Genomic DNA, 18,011 nt, shown 5'->3' with positions numbered 1-18,011 from the left:
TACATTATCCTTCTGAAAATATAATTCATGCCAGAGAGGGTTAAATGTCTGCTCTTACCCTTTTGTGGTTGGAAACTCTTTTTAAAAGGTCTTTCATTTTAATGTCTAGTTGTGGTCTCTAGTATGAATGAACACCATGTAAGCCGTTTTTTGTGGAAAATGTGTTCTGGTGTTTCTATGTAGCCCTGCTTTAGTTCACTGAATTAATGGTCTCTGAAGAAAGACAAGTTTTCAGCTCTTGCTCATGAATATTCATACATGCAAACATATGGCCTCTGATTGTCTAACAGCACTGCAGCAGAGAACACGTAGCTGCCTTCCCCCCACAGTCAAATTTGCAGCTCTAAAACTCAAAGAACAAAATGTTTTCAGAGATACAACCTTAGTTGTAAAGATGTAGCACTGAGTGCTAGGTAAAGTTTACCCTTAAACTTCACTTAACATTAGGCTCTCTGAGAAATGCCACGGGGAAAGCTCTCTCGAATCGCGGCACTGATAAAGTTATATTCAGCTAAACTAACACTACTAAACTCTTACCTCAGACTTGGTGACTTGGTGCTTGGGCAGTTTCACCACATCGAAGCCCCAGACTCCGCTCTATATCATGAAATCCAACGCGAACAGCATCCGCTCTGATCGGTGTTATCTCTAGTTGTGCTGCCTTGTCAAACCGTGCTTCCATAGTGTGTATTTAAGGTCTCAGTAAAATTCGGAATCAACCGGAGATCAGATTTAAACCTATAGCTACGTACACAAAATAGCTAATATTAACTAGCTGCTGTAAACAGAGCTGTAAGCTCTTTAGCTGACAGTGTCGGCTCTGCTGCAACCCGGGTTTAGCTCTGTAGGCGGTCCCGAGCCGAGGTGGGCGAGGTCATGAACTCACGAGTTGATGTAGACAGAGCTTTTCCTGATCTTTTCCAAATTAATATCACAATTAAGTTAACTTTTTTATCTTGAATACGATTGAATAAACTATTATTCTAAGTAAAGTTGACTTAGTTCTCCATGTTGCTGAGAGTGAAAGTAAGAGTGGTGGTAGGTTTCTGAGGGGACAAACAATGGAAAAAAGTATTAAAAGGAAAAAGTAATAAATAATTAAATTTCCCATCCCTGTTCCCACCTCTACTGGGTTACTCACACAAGCAAAAACACACTGAGATTTCACTGTTGCGTCAATTCCTACGCAACCTCAGTTTTTAATATTGTTTGTGTTTTATTACTATCATTGATCATATTCATCTTTGCACCAAAAAGAAAAAGAAAAACAAAAATATACATTTGGAGTTCTCAATCCCTCCACTCACTCCCTGACAAATGCTCGAGTTCTGACAGAGGAAAACCAAAAAATTACAGCAATGAAAAACATGAAAAAAAAATAACCCTGAAGAAAAATAATAGATGACAATTGGATCCCCAGCACCTTAGACAATGATCAATTCTTACAACTGCAAAAATAATGTGACATAAAAAAGGAAACAAAAATCATTATTTTCCAAAAATTATACAATACAGATGTGCACAGGTGTCCCCAAACTGCTTCTAGACTTGAAAGAGGCTACTAGTGCCCCTTACCTCCTTCTCTTTCTATCTCTTTCTCTTTCCATAATAATCGACTGTGTACCCCAAACCAGCTAGAGGAGGCATGCATGCAAACAAAAATATTACAGCTCTGTGGACATACAGCTCATTTCAGCACACAGTCAATTTACACATTTGCACTTTTCTCTTACACACACCGTGTCCCCTCTCACCTCTATATTAATAATGCCTGACAAGAACTATTCATATGAAAATAAAAATGACAAAAAAATAAGCATTGGAAAGTGAACTCGTTTAAAGTGAGCAGCAGCAAGGCCATGTGCTCACTGCACCTGCTCACCGTACTTCAGGCTTTCTGCTACTCATCAATACAATCATTGTATATGAAGGTCAACAGAACAATTCAGAATCCTGAAGAAATCTTTTGGTTATACACACACTCATTTTCTTCCAATATACACACACACTCTCTCTATCACACACACATATGCACACAGGATTTGCTCTAATTCAGACAAACGCACATCAACAGAGGCTGAACCAATCATTAAAAGGATAAGAATAATGCTTGGAGTGACTTTTGGGCTTCTGGGGTTTCTTGATGCCTCCAGACTTTTGGGTGGTCTTTAGGCATGGAGTGCTTAGGTTCTGGAAGGAGGGGGACACAGATTAAGACCAAACGATGGCAATATGATATCAGTTTCTCAATTTCTCCAAAAAAGTAGATCTGATCTTAAGAAGCAGGGGCTTGAAGTCCTTAGGTCCTCAGATCGTTTCCAGTGATTGTTTTTTTTCCTTTTTCTTTTTAAAATAACACAAGTGTACAATATGTAGATGATGTGCTGTCATCTTTCTTCAGGAGGAGATGGAGAAAGAGGGGAGGAGGGCACCAGTCGGAGTGTGTGTGGTGGTGTTCATGTGTGACATTCACTATACCAAGGCATGAGAAGATTTAAAAACACAAATAAAAATGGATCTCTTCTAAGAATAACATTAATTAAACCATAAATCACTGGTAATACAACATTAAAATACATTTCTTTTCAGAAAGGAAAAAAAAGGCAACGTAAATACACCCATTCCAGTGCAACAAATCACAACCCAGCCAATGAAGAACTAAGTTACCCCCTAAGAACCGTAAGACACAATCCATTGAGCGTTATTCAAGTGTTGCTTGGCCCTCTATAGTGGGTGCTTTAGGGGCTAAACCCTGTAAATAGAACAAAAGAAGGAAGAAACATTGAATGTGTGTGAGTTTGTGTTTTTTCATTAGTCCGTGCAAGGAGGTGGCCTGATCCGCCCTGCAAAAGGAACACAGGAGAGGTCCTACATCATATTTACGGACTCTGTCCAGGTGCCTCAGTGGATATGCTTTTGTGAAGAACTGAAGATTGTGAAGAACGTGAACTCACGAAGCTCAAACAAAGTTCCAGCAGAAGAACCAATGGCAACGTTGCCCGTATTGCGGGCTGGCAAAAGCACCCCCTTTTTGGACTGGAAAGAAAACGAGTGAAGGCTAGTGATCCTGAAACCGAAATCAACATATACAGCACTTTTTAGCTTAACTTTAGCTCTCCTGTCTGGATCCCATGCTCCTGATCCCACACGCCAATGTGTCATAATCGCAATTTATAGCTCATTCAACACTGGTGATTCCTAAACTCCTAAACCGTAGATCTCTCCAGATGCCCTTGCATAACTCAAGGTGAAATCACCACCCCTCCCCAATCTATCTACCTCTCTATTCACCTTCCGTTTCGGAAGTGCCCCTTTCTCTCTTCCTCTCTCTCACAGTTTGAGCTCGTTGGCGATTTTGGAGGCGATGTTTTTGAAGGCAATGGATGTGCCAGAGATCCTCTTGAAGCGCACGCCGTTGAGTGACAGCCTGGGCAGCTTGCACACCTCCATCTCCCACTGGACGAAGTCGTCCCGGCCCGGCTTGCCGTCCATGCACAGCAGCATGTAGCGCTCGCGCACCTCGTACTCGCAGCTGTTGGCGTCCAGAACCTTGCGGATCTCCTTCATCATCTCGCCCGGCTCCATGGACGACGTGGTCTTCATGCTCCAGGTGAAGCGCAGAGAGCGCGGCTTGGCGCCCTCCTTGGCCAATGCTGGAGGAGGGGGTGGAGTCCCGCCTCCGGGAGAAGAGGAAGAAAGAGAGTCCTTGTTTTCGTCTCCGCCCCCTGAGCCCAGAGTCCCGCCTCCCACGCTCGTCTTCTCAGACTTCTCTGCACTGCTGAGCATGGATCTGGAGAGAAGGATGGAGAAAGAGAGAGAGAGAGAGAGAGAGAGAGAGGGAGGAAGAAAAAGAGAGGGAGGGGATGGTGAACAGATGAAAATGAGGTAAGAAAAATAAGGTAAGAAACAACAGAACAAAGCAGATCATTCAGGATAGGGAAACAGGTGGAGAGAAAGAAGCAGCAAGAGAGAAAGAGATTGGAAGAAGAACAGAGGGATGTAGAAATGTGGAAAAAAACACCACCACATGGATAGAGGATAAATAATGAACAAAAAAAAAGAGGCCACAAAAAAGGGGTGACAATGATTAAGAAGAAAAAAAGACAAGACAATAAACAATAAGGAAATAGCAGACATAAAAATAGCCATTTTACATTAAACCTGTTTGTGTGTGTTTGTTTTTTTGATGGAATATTCTAGTGTTTTTCAACCTGAAGCACTAAAATATCAGAGATTTAAAGAACACAGTCAGAATCAGCTGTAGAACAGCTGTACACTCCAGCTGCAGGAGATAAAGTTGAAGTAATATTTTAAGACTATGTCTCATCCCTTTACTCCTCCCCAGCCATGTGCTATTCTCATGTCTAGCTCATACAGTTAATGCCTGCTGTTACAGAGATCACCCACAACCTCGCTTACTGAGTAAATGTGTGGGTTTTATCTTACTCAGACTTACTGAGCTGACTAATCAGAGTGATAACAGTGTGTGTGTGACCTTAAGCTGCCAAGAGAACAGCTCAAGCGATTAGACAGAGAGGCATTTACACGACATCTACATTTCTGCATCTTTTTACTCTGATCTGATTAACTCTCCATCTCTTTAAAACTGTTTGAATATGCACTCAGAATGCTTTAAATAGATATTGATAGTTATGTATAGTTATGCTAGAAGAACAAATGTTGGGTCAACTCCAGCTACTGGTGTTCAGCACTTCCTCTGATTACTTTAATGAAAGTCTGATTGCTTAAAAAGTAGTGCTGGGATGTGTGGCCCAAATTTAAATTACAATATAATTCTTAATTATTTGTCAATATATCATTTTAAAGTTCCACAGAAGAATTGTCTAGAAAGCCTGTAACAGATGTTCATTCAATGGTCTAAAATGAATCTGCCAAATTCATGATTCTTCCCCTCCTTCACTCCTCTATCCCATTATTTCCCTTTGACCTCCTTTAGGCAGTATCTAAACATGTTTAGACACAGAAACTAAATTTAAATGTTAAAATGTTCTGCATTCCTAAACTTGTTAGAACAAATGAACAAATGAGAAAGTTCTCTCTGTTTACATAAGCTATACATCACATGCATAATAATAATAATAATAATAATAATAATTTGGGAGTTAGCATGTAATGCTAAAATGAGCTAATGTTATACACAAAACAAAGTACTCTGTTTCAGAACATTTATTACTTTTTATGGTTTGGAGATTCTTATTTTAGTATGGTTTGTGAAATAAACACATGCTTCTAGTTAAACGTCTTATTTACTCAGGTTTACAGACATTTCTCTCCCTGTCGCTCGCCCAATCTTTTTCTGATGCATCTTCCATTGAATGGCCAGGCTGAGGAGACTGTTACTTTAAAATGTCACCCACATACAGTATACTACACACATTGTGTGTTGGTGTGTTTGTGTGTGGTCAGATAGGAAGTTCAGTTTAGGTTTAAATTGTTAGGGAATCTGAGTGATCTTCTGACATTTCCTTCTATTTTACAGCAGAGCTGGCTGGATGATGTGAAGTGTTTGCAACCCTGTATATGTATGTACAAAAAAAAACAACTAGTAGGAGGCTGCTGTAAGTAATACACATGGGGAATTACAAACTACCTAATTGTCTGTGTGTGTGTGTGTGTGTGGTGTGCGTGTGTGTGAAAGGGAAAAAGAGAGAGAAACAATCACTGAGACAGGGATTATACACCAGTTTGATTGATAACACAAAGAGCTTGTTTACACCACCTTCTATCAATGTGTTTCCTGTTCGTATATGGATATACATACTTATTGTAACACTTATTGTAACACTTATTGTAATACTCATTGCAACACTAAGCTGTATTTATACTAGTTGGGAATTATTTTGATGATCTGTGAACTTTCTATGTTTAAGGCTGTGTAAATAAATACATGTATGTAAAGCATGTTCAGAACATGAGCACTGAAGGCCAAAACATACGAGTGGCTTATTCTGATTAATACAAGAAAAAAAAATCTAATAATCTTCCTACATAAAAACAGACACCCAATAAACAGAAGTAAACAAAAAAGGAGATTTTATCCTTGGGAGTTCATAAGGTTTCTGAACAAAAATAATGTACTTTTAAGCTGCAAACTCTTAATGAAGAATATTCAAGGAGTGGCAGATGGCGGCATTAGATTAAAACTCAGAGCATCCAATAGCATTTGGGAAACTGTATTGGGTTTGGAACCTTGGAGTTTACCACAGGGTGTGATAGGATTTTTTAAAATGATCCAATAAACCAATTAATTTCTGCCCTACATAAACAAAGATTAAACTTTTTTTTTGTAATATATGTTTATACCAAAGATACAACACAGACTACAGAACACCTACAGAAATAAAGTAAACAGTAAACAATAAAGTAATCTGTTACTACCATGCAATGTAATATGCACTTCAAAAAAGTAACAAATCGTTTGTATAGTTACTGCTTAAATAACTGTATGTTGACATGAAAATATGTTAAATATGTCAAAGATCAGTTTCCGCACACTTCTGCATGTTGTGTAAGTAATCCTAAATTAAATTCTTATGATTGAATACACATCGTCATGTTGACAGAAGGATGGTGTAAACAGCTTAATTAGTCACAACATTTTCACACACACACACACACACACACACACACACACACACACACACACACACACACACACACACAAACACACACACCTCTCTAACCTCATTAATCCTGATTGGTTACAATTAAGACTACAAACCAATTAGCATCCAATTACACTCCCCTTTCCCCAAGCCAATTAAGACTTTCTCTATATCTACTGATTAGGTCCGATTAGGAAATCGTTTGATCAGGAATGCTGTTTTTCATCTTCAAGGGTTTCTTTTTCTCACCTGCTCCCCTCTTCCTGACCCTCTCCTTCATACGGGTTCCTCAAAACAAATTGCAACAACATTAGTTTCTGTTATGATCTACTGCCACAAACAGAACAGAGAGAGGGGGTTCTATCACCTTACAAGAAACAAGAATTCCCAAAATTCCAACACTTTAATCTCATTCCATTTACTCTGCAGTTTAAAAGAGGTAGAAATGCTACTTGTGCTACTAGGTGTAATAGCAGCACCCATCTGACAATGTTCTCCGATTGCTCACAGAACATTAAATGAATGGAATGGAACAGAACAGAATAAACCGGTACCCTCCACAACGCACTAAAAAAGTAAACACAAGCCCATCACCACAATAACTGTAGCCAACACTGATCCAACAGTGTTTAGCCCTATAGCTAGTACAAGCCCTACACACACCCACCACACATACATACATTAAAAAACAGACACACAGACATATGAACATAAAGACATTGAGACAGACATAGACTTACATTAAAAGAACAGCTTTGTGAAATAAAATCAAACTTAACACCCAAAATGTTGGCTAAGGTCTGCATCTTTATCTTAGCACTGGAGCTACAAGGCTAATGTAGGTTTGCTAGTTCCCCATTTGTTACCACTGTAAATTGCATTCACTGTATTTTCACACACATTTTTCAATCCACATTAAGTTTTTCACTAATCTCAAACAGAATTGCTAATACAGTAACTGAGGCTGTGTGAGGTTATTTCCTTTAATATAAAAACAAACAATAGCGGAAGCAAAATCTACAGCTTCAAGTCAGCCTCTGCTATCGTTTTTAGCTACAGGCTAACAAAACCCGAGCTCTAATTGAGTCTATTTGAGATTCCTTAAAAGCTTTACACAGTTTGAAGCAAAAGTGTGATGTTTTAGGCATTCAATTTGCATAATATTAACTACCTGGTAGAGTACAATGCTGCCTTCCATTTACCAGCTGTATCCAACACTGTTTAATTCTGAGGTAATTGTATACTATTTTAATGCCAAATGGTTTAATGCTAAAACAGTTAGCTAACGGTTTAACTTGGGATATAACTAGTACTAAAGTTTGCACTTTTTAATGTACACATTTAGCATTTGATTCAGGCTAGCATTCTTAGCAATACCATTTGATAATAGTATTATGAAGTATTTTGCAAATCAAAAACATGAAAACATATCCACAAATAGGTGTTGAGAATTACTGTGTGTATAAGTAACATAATAATACACAAACATTTAAAAGCGCTAATAAACTGTATAACTGCTATTTTATTATTATTTTTTTTATTATATTTCAGCCCACTTTATTTGAGAACTTGGAGGTAGGTTCCTGTTGATTGTTTATTATACAATTTAAGATATATATAGCGATCATTAAAATATAGTTTTAACATGTTTGCCATAACCATAAAAGTGGTCTAACTCCATAATGTTTTCCTAAAAAAACAAATAAACAAACTGTACAATGTTTTAGTAAGCATACAAAAATAATACTGGTCTTTCAACAACTAAATATACATTCTTTACATGTATTTATACACATACATATAATTGTACAAAATTTTCGCCATTCAACTGCATCAAAAAAATAATAATAATTTGCCCTAGGTAACATCACTTAATCCTTGATGCTCTCATAATTTTGCTTCTAAATCCTGGACCTGGTGGAACCCTGTTACTGGTCCAAAATACCTGATTCATATGATTAACTAGTTATTAAAAGGTACTAAATGCTACAACTTTATAAGAAGCTGATCATTACAATGAGGTGTGTTTGTAATATTGAATGTCAAATACAAAAATTTGATTTTTCAAAAAGCCCTAATTTGTTAATTTAATCATCTGTGGAGGCGTGTATTTTACATTATATTTACAAAGACATTAAAAATATAAAGAATGGTGTAAAAAACAAAAAGTGTTGAATTCCAACGTCTTAATTCAAATGAAGCATTGAGTGCAAAATAAACTTCCATTATATATTGTCTATATTAGCCTTTAAGCTCCAGTGAAAATTTAAAGAATTTTCAGACATTCTACATTTGGGACAAAATGGAAACTTGTACCCATTTTATTTAATCTCAATTAATACTGATAAACAACCAAAACCACACAAAAAGTCATATAAAATTACCAACATTTTACAAACACAGACAAACAAACAAACAGAGACTCAGAAAGCCACAACACTGCCAGCCAAGAGCTTGAAGCATGGTAACCCCATAAAGGAGCATGTTAGTGAGCACAAAGCACAATCCATAGTTTCAGGAATGTCAAAACACAAGGTTATAAACACAATATACCCTGTAAAAGAAGGTTAATCAAAATGTTGACCACCAGAGGGCGCAAACTACACATTTTAGTGACTATACTGCACAACAGTGCCCTCTGCTGGTCAAAACACCACACATCATTATTCCCACAAAGAAGTGGCTCACTGATGGGAAGGAAGCAAATACAATATACATATACAATATACTGTCAAAATAAAGTGTTACTTCAGTTGTCATTAGTTGAGATGATTGTGAAGCTGTCAGAGTAACCATGTGAGTGAGATGTGAGTGAGGAAGATTTCCATACACCTGGAGTCCGCTTTGTTCTTATACAGTGAAATAAGGAGAAAAAGGATGGAGGGGGTTAAGAAAGTTTATGGTGAGGTGTGTTGGACAAGCAAACCAAAGCCAGCCAATCATTCAGTCAGTCAGTCATTCTCAGCTTCAGCGGCTGTCATCGTCATCCTCATCTTCATCATCATTTTGTTAATAGAGCCAGAAAGAGAGAAAAGGAGGAGGAGAGAGAATTCCTCCTGAAAGGAATTTTGCAGTGCAAAAATGACCCCTTCATCACTCCTTTCCATCCTCAACTCCCGGCCCTTATCAAGTGTCAAATTCAACAACTGTCCACAGATCCCTAAATATGAGGTTCCTACATGGTTTAAGACTTGAGCAGATGGTTCTAAATTTAAAAACGGTAATTGATGTAGATAATCTTTACCCCTATGCTGTTTAGGGATGCACAGAAATGAAATTGTTTGGCCTCAACATAAATCAAACAAAATAAAACATAGGCCCGATACTGAATAAGTTTTTTTTTTTATTTGAAGGTCTTTAAACCACAATTTACCAATTTTTCACCACTGAATAAACGACTTAAAATTTATTTTTTGTCTTGTTTTTTACAAAACCACAATTTTTAATTTAATCTAATCATGAATTTACCTTACAGTGCTGTTCTACTCAGTTATCTACTCCTCAGAAATGCTATGATGTTCTAATCATGAATTTACTTCAACCAAGTTCTGTAGTTATACATTTATCTAGCTAGCTATCTTTGCAAAGGCACTTCTGTCATATTTACCTCAGCAGCGTCATTTTAATAATAAATCTACTTAAGCAGTGCTATTGTAATAGTACAATTACAAACCTACAAAAATAACCACACTCGAGGAAAAACTGAAATATGATTAAACGGGTCATTATCTTGTACAAATTATTCTGTCTTTTAATTTCCTTGACCGAAACCAGAAAGTGCTTGTCTGTTTCAAGAATTTCAGTACATTTTCATTTTACACTTTAGACATCTTATTTTCACAAAGAGTTCTCCAACAAAACATTTACCTAAAGGCTCTTCTACTGCACTTAAAAACACTTTTTTCTAGGAACAGTATGTCTGACACTTACAAGTTTAGACTCTTTTTAATAACTTTAGGTTGGGTTTTTCCACAACCTACATTCTTTCTGCCAGTTCTTTGCAACAAATGGCATCATGTCCTGTATCCAATGCCCCAAGGGTAACCTAAGCACGTAACTTTAGTCCACTTGTAAGCACAGGTGAGTTTACACGTAAACTAACTGAGAAGGGAGGGGGAGAGTGAGGTGAAAGCACAGAGGATGAGGAAAGAAAACGAATGGATGTTACTTTTGTTGCACTGAGGATGTTGAGGGTAAGCTTTTGGGGAGGAAATGGGATGTTAGTACTAGTCATCACACGTTACACAGAAAACAAACTTCATAAAGGGGCCAACCATAGAATATCAGAGGAATACAGCACGAGGGAGAGTCAATAAATTAAAAAAGCTGCACAAAAACACCAACTAGAAAAAGGAAAAAAGGGGAAATAAAAAAAAAATATATTAAAAAAATAAGCTTCAGCAGGGGGTTATCATTGTGCTTTCCTACCTTCTGGGGAACCTGAACGATAGATTTCTACAATAACAAAAAAGAAAGGAGAAAAAAGGAAAGAAAAACATGGATGCATGTAAATATGGATGGCAGTGTGGTAGTGCACATAAATGCATGAGATTTAAAACCTGAAGGTGGATGAATTTCCTGAAAAAAGCATTATTTATGAGCTTATTGGTGGAGGAATGAATAAGTAAACATTAGTACTCATAGCATGCCATTAAACAATTACAGATAATTAAATGTTAACAAACACAGTTATTCACAAAGGATTTCTGAGGAAGACAATCAGTAATGTTTCATGTTATATTTGACCACAAAGGTGACTGATTTTGTTTGTCCTGGCCACTTACTACTGAGACTGGGTCTGAACTGTGAACTACAAATGCTTGACTGATACAAATCGACTGTTGCTGTCACTGAAAACTTTGTGCATTTTTCCTGAAATGCAGACACAAAGGCAAAAACTGTAAAACAGGCTATTTTTGTGTAACAGCGACAATATCCTCTAAGATTTACAGAGAGTTTTTGTGTGATTTTTAAAAATGAAGTAAAATCAGAAGAGCAACTCAGAATTTGCCCAAAGGAGACATTATTTGAATCTTTTAATTAGCTATATAAAGAGCCGTTACAAAACTGGCATTGTGACTACAATTACTAACAGTTTTTACAACTAACTTTGAGACAGATACAATCTGCACAGAAAGTTTCAGGGCCAAACGGAAAACAAGTCACCAATGTGATACAAAGACACTGAATTTAAAACAAACTGACTCCTACACATGAATGGTTTTAATGGCTTTGTAGCACACTTAACGTATTTATGAGTGACAGATAAAAATGTCTAGAACTAAACATTAATCCAGTTTTGTTCTAAATGTTTTAACAAACTAGACCATCACTATTTTTCAGTGTAAAATAATTCTTCCTGTTTCTGACACCAGGTGAATCTGGCGGCTGGCGGCAAATTGTTAAGGTGAAATGACCCATTGAAATGTTCCAAAAGGGGTTTTCCTTCTCATGTAAAGATGTGACATTGGAGACTTGAGTGAATTTAAAATAAAAATTAAACCGAACCCCATCTTACACACTTAAGTGCCACAAATGGTACTATTTTTTTGGCAAAGAAACATATTGTCTATTTATCCAGATTTATATACACAGTATACATAGCAGTTACACGGTTTAAATGATGGAAACAACTGGGCCATTAAAAATATATATATTCAAATATACACATATATCTGTAAGGATCACATATATCTGTTCGTTAGCTTCCCATAAAGAACCTTTTATATCACCTTTATTGTTAAGAATATACATTCTTCTAACAGATACAAGATTCATGTCTTGGTCCTTTACTTAGTAAATCTCACAGTAGATAAAATTAGATCCCTAAACCGTGCTAAAAAGAAAGGAACACGGCTAAAATGGTCGTGGCTCTAATGCTATAATGCCTCGTTAAACATTCGCTGGAGACAATGTGAAGTGATTCTGCTCTGTTTTCACTGAAGTTCCTCCTACAGTTTCTCTCTAAAGCCCACGGCTCTGGCGGCACCACAGAGTGCATGCCAAGGTGTCCCCACCACGAATATTTATAGAGCCAGGGAATGCGATACCTCCGCTGTTACCATGGTTACTGTCGCCACGGAGGTGCGGAAAAGATGGCAGTGGCAGTGTGTTCAGACTGTGCTGGAACTTGGAAGCAGGAGATGATGAAACAGACGAGAAATGCGGGAGAATAAGTGTGTGTGTGTATTGTGTTAAAAATGGTGCTGTCAAGATTATGGAAATTGACACTGCGGTTTAATTAGCCAACAAGAACATGACTTGTGGGCAGGGTCATCTGAGATAGTGCTGAAACAGCAAACACTGCTAAGTAGAGGTGACATTTTTGCTGACCTTGATATTACCCACTGCCAATACTTGCAAGCGGGGAACCTATAAACATGAATAACCTGATGTGTCAACTTTTGTTTTAGAAAAAAATCAAAAAGGTATTTATTTATGATACATTTCATTGCATATAACATTTGATTTTCTAATTCCAAAATTGAAATGGGTATAACTGCATTATTATGCTTTCACACTACCTTCATATAACTGGCATAATAAATGTAATTGCGTTATTATAATGTAATATTATCTTTTATAAATATAAATAAAAGATAAAATATAAATATAAATTATTATATAATTTACTTTGGCATACAATGGTCAATAAAATATAAAATAAAAAAATATAAAATTATTGCAATTATTTCTGGGACAAAATATCATTAATTTAGGACAGGCCTAGGTGTTGCATTATTGTACTATTTTATTATCATTCTATAATTGGCAAAAAATGATTTTAAGAAGATAATAACATTTTTTATTGATTTTTTTGGAAAAATATCATCCAAAATTATTTATTGCAAGAGGACAAGGCACTGTTATACTATTACACTATTACATAATATATTAATGCCATTATATGGTTGTAAAATGTCAAATGGTATTTTTTTATTTTTACAATTATTTTTGTGACAAAATATCTTCAAAAATAGTGACTGCGACAGGCCTAGGTGTTACTATGAAATTACACTATAATATTATAATATATTGTTTTATACAAATATCATAGTTATTGTGACAGATCTAGCACTTTGTATATTTCAAATAGTGTTCTAGATATCTATTCATTCATTTTATAAAAAATAGCAAAAACCCAAATATTTGAACCTACTCAAATCAGAAGGAAGTGTAATGTGCGAATGTGTGAGATGTTCTGCTGTGTAGCTTTTTTTTAATCATTTTAACAAGAATCTCTCTCTCCCTTCCTTTAAATCACTTTTCCCCCCTCCATCTGTTTCTAGCTCGAAACAGACGCTCAATTTCCCGATGCTGTCAACACATCCTGCAGCATATTCATAGTCTTCTCACCTCGGACAGCAAGAAAACTTCAACAACCCCTCACCAATTCACCACCGAGCAGGACACACCCTGTCCTGCCTCTCCCCCCCATACACCTTCACCCAAGCAGTATGTTCATCGCTCTGCTCGCTCTCACCTGCGGACGAATTTAGAGGTAAACTTGCTGAAGATCCCGGAGGTGGCGGGCCGCCGCTGCTGGCTGTTTCCGTGGGACAGGGAGGGGGACGCAGGTGGGGCGTGGTAGGGAGAACCCTGCTGGTCCCGGGCTCCTCTCTGCTGTCCGATGTGGAAGGTGTTGCGGGTGGCCACCCCTCGGGGGAAGTTGGTGCGGTCTGTGCCGGCAGCACTGCTGATGTTGTGAGCAGATGGGGACGCACTAGGCACTCGCTGAGAGGGGGCACTGCAGCAGTGACAATTTTCCATTGGGAAAGAGGGAAAAGAGAGAGAGTTAAAATTAATCAATACATGCTACACCCAGATAATCAACTATCGGGTATTTTTACACTCCACACCCAAGATTAATTCTGGGCTTGTTTAGGGGAGGGGCTAATTATTGCTGGTTTGTTTTCACACAAAATAACTTTTCAGAATCTTTCAGATCGACTGCGCATATCCTTATGTCACTTTTCTGATTGCAGCAACGTTTAGTACTTCTTGTTATTTTGTTTTGCCATACTTGTAACACATGGTATTTATGTGTAGGCCAACACAAGACGTGTTTATGCCATCAGTACACCCACTTACTCTGCATAAAGTGAGCTTATTACAATAACCTCGCTCCAGTCCTATGAAAGTGGGGTATTATTAAGCATATACTGATGGAAAGGGGAGGTAAGGAGATAAGTTGAAGCAGTCTTTACAAAATGGACCATTCATGACTTCTCACACAGCACCAGGAGCTTATCATTTCCACACTTTAGGTAACCACACCACTTGAGTCCACTTGAAGCAAATCAATGACCACCGATTTAAAGAGGACACAGGATCAGTACAATGGGTTGAAAAACTCAAAAGCCCTAGCAGTTCACTGCTTTTCTTTAACTAGAATCTGAACGATCTCAGGTTATTCACTAAGTTGAAGTACTTAAATGGCAATAAAACTGCTAAATTTGCATATGATGGAGCACATTTGTGGGCCTGAATGTCAATTCTAATTTCCAAATCTGTATTTTTCTTATGGTCACCAAGAAATTGCTGTACATAATGTGAAACGTACAAGAAAAACAAAGTGTACAATACAACATCTGACTAATGCAAGGCAATAATATCTATAACTTTGCTATATATCTGCAGCACATCTAAAATGTGGCTGGGTGCGAGATGCAGAGAGGTGTGAAACTGACTCATTTCTGCAGTGTGCTGCTAAAATGTGTTATGCAATCTCTCAAAATAATAAAATATGCTCAGTTCTCAGGAAGAACTGAGCCCAAATATTAAATCCCAACTCCCAATCTACTGTATGGAACACAACAGCCCAACAGTCCTCTTTCCCCCCACACTCCAACTCTATGCTCAAGATACTATTAATACATGTTAAAAGTTAAAAAATATATGATATAATTGGTGTTAAATATGTGCTCAAATATAATGTACCTTCTGGTGCAACTGAATCTCACCCTTACATCTACCAAAGCTTCAGTCGTCCACAACCCTGTCTGCTGACTGCTGATTGGCTCCTGGTTTAATGTTAGGAGAGACCCAGGGCTGCCCCTGTAAGGGATTAGCATTGCTGTATGGTGTTGATGCAGTCAAGAACAGCATAAGAATCTAATCAGATTTCATACAAGACAATGTGCACAAGCCATTAACTGTAGAAACATGGACACTGTGGTTCCATTCACTTCCATCTTATAGCGATAAAGCCATCCATATCTGCCATGCTGTCATATCTGCAACCAAAGTCTACACAGAAAGTCCAACAGACGTGGAGCTAGGCTTTACCAATCATTTCATATAATAGCCTTTTTTTTTTTTGGGAAAATAAGATGTAAACATTACCAGAAATTATATTTTTACTTTTTTATTTTTTATAAATTTTTAACAAATTTGTCCAAATAAAATAAAACCTGTTGCCTTGCCACAATGGAGCTGGTTAACAACTAACTGGTAATGTTAACTGTTTTTCAAGCTGAATTAACTACTCATCTTTGATTACAGATCAAAGGAACTCTGCAGGTTAGATTGGGTAGGTAAATTGAGCAATAATTCATTCGAGGTTAGTGCTATAACGTGTAATATTGGCACTGCTGTGCTGCAGTTGTAGATCAGCACAGCAATGCCAATTTCAATGTTATAGCACGAACATAGAGTGTATTACTTTCAATTATACTACAGTTCCATTATTTCTGTTTATTGATTTTGAGTTAAAGAGGATGAAAAAATACAATCTGTTTGGTAATAAACACTCCGCGAGTTAAAATAGTTCCATTGCTGCTCTGTTTGTAGCTGCTAACACACAGCAGCTTGCCTGAATAGGGTTGGAGCATGTTAGCGCCTATGCTACATTATTTATAGAGCAAAATTAAATGATACTTCCTGCTTTTATAAATGACGTGACTGTAGTGATTAGACAGGGTAAGTTCTGTTGGTTGTCTACGTCTTTACATTACTCTGATCCTCAGTTATGAAGGTTAAAACACTGAATATATATGCAGTTAACGTTACTGGCCCAAGCAAGTTCTGAGTTATATTGAGAAATATAGAAAAATGTGTTGAAAACTGGTATCGCTGTTTGTGAAATATTTTCTATCATGATTAAATATTGATAGCAAATTATTCTCTGAAGAGGAAAGAACTCATGGGAACGTAACAATATGAGATAGCTCCAGTTTTGGTAAGCCTGTGCCCACTTCAGCCTCAGCTTCCTGTTTTTGGTTGACAGAAGCAGAACTCTATGTGGTCTGCTGCAGTTTTTTACCTTATTTCTGATTTCTTACTGGAATGCACCATTCTGCGTTTCGCAAACTCTATAAACTGGATATCTACAGTTTTTAAATGGTGTTTGAACTTAAGGGCTCTGCAAGTGAATAACACTAACAATATTAAAGCCAAAAAAACAAACCAAAAAACACCATTACTAAGCACAGTGACCAGAAAGAGGTTCAAATGTGCATAGCTTGCTGAACAAAATTACTAATATCACTTGTTTGGACACTTTCACCTGAGCTGGTCCACATGTCACATGGTTGCCCACATTAAGCAAACCTCCAGCAGTACCAAATGAGGAGGATATGAACATTCTTTTTTACTTTTTTACTCTTTTTTTTTTAATGCTGTCGGAGCATCAGTGTGTAGCAACAAAAAGCGACGTGGCTCCGATTCATCAGCTAACAGACACCTTTGCTGACCAACATTGTCTTTGAGTGATGTAAAGAGAAATTAACATCTACCCACCCAAAGAGAGCAAGGCCAATTGTGCTCTCTCAGACTCTGGCTGCTGATGGAAAACAGCATTATGGGTGTGGTAGTGGGGGGAAAAGTGGACCTGACTACCCAGGGCCCGAGCAGAGGGATGGGCCCATGAAAATCCTGTTTTTTTTTATTTTATTTTATTTTTTTTCTTCATTCATGTTCTTTGTGTACTGGCATGGATAGGGGCCCCCTGACATTAAGAGAGTACAGGGCCCAGAATTTGATGCTACGCCCCTGAACAGCATTACCCGTGATTTGAACTTGCGATCCTCAGATCATAGTGGGATTGGTCCGCTGGACATGTGTTTAGTTTACTTCTGCTGGTGTGTTAACTATTATAACCATACATTACAGACCAGGCCAGTGGAACCAACACCAGGAACTTAGAGAGGCCTCAGCTCACTAGACCTGTAGTATCTCAACAACTGTCTACTTCAGTTGCATAAAGTGAGCTGAACGAGCAGCCCCAGAACACATAATGGCTAAAGAAATAAACATAAAGCTCCCTCTGCCCATTCAGCCACTTCCTGTAAATACAAAGTAAACAGCAAGCCCTTAGTCCTCTGCAAATAACGACAGACATGATTTATGTATTATCCATTATGTAAGCTCTGAAACACAATACAG

General features: G+C 37.6%; 1 protein-coding gene across 8 annotated transcripts in view; it reads right to left on the bottom strand.

Annotated features, from left to right (window-relative positions):
• Positions 1-1,162: 1,162 nt before the first annotated feature.
• Positions 1,163-18,011, bottom strand: part of mark2b (MAP/microtubule affinity-regulating kinase 2b) — a 67,321-nt gene continuing 50,472 nt past the window's right edge. For 4 of the 8 annotated variants that reach the window (XM_007248078.4, XM_007248072.4, XM_007248073.4 and 1 more), the window contains 4 exons: positions 14,110-14,373; positions 11,055-11,081; positions 6,876-6,914; positions 1,163-3,790 (listed from right to left, as the gene is read on the bottom strand). In XM_007248078.4, coding sequence (XP_007248140.2) covers positions 3,331-3,790; positions 6,876-6,914; positions 11,055-11,081; positions 14,110-14,373 — 790 coding nt within the window. In that variant the 3' untranslated portion in view covers positions 1,163-3,330. The remainder of the gene's footprint in view (positions 3,791-6,875; positions 6,915-11,054; positions 11,082-14,109; positions 14,374-18,011) is intronic. The other 4 variants (XM_007248074.4, XM_007248075.4, XM_007248076.4 and 1 more) reach the window with 3 other exon arrangements.

The sequence above is a fragment of the Astyanax mexicanus genome, chromosome 8 (assembly GCF_023375975.1).
Source record: "Astyanax mexicanus isolate ESR-SI-001 chromosome 8, AstMex3_surface, whole genome shotgun sequence".
Taxonomy (NCBI): domain Eukaryota; kingdom Metazoa; phylum Chordata; class Actinopteri; order Characiformes; family Acestrorhamphidae; genus Astyanax; species Astyanax mexicanus.
The sequence above is the reverse complement of the archived record's forward strand: the minus strand, read 5'-3'. Positions and strand labels throughout refer to the sequence as shown.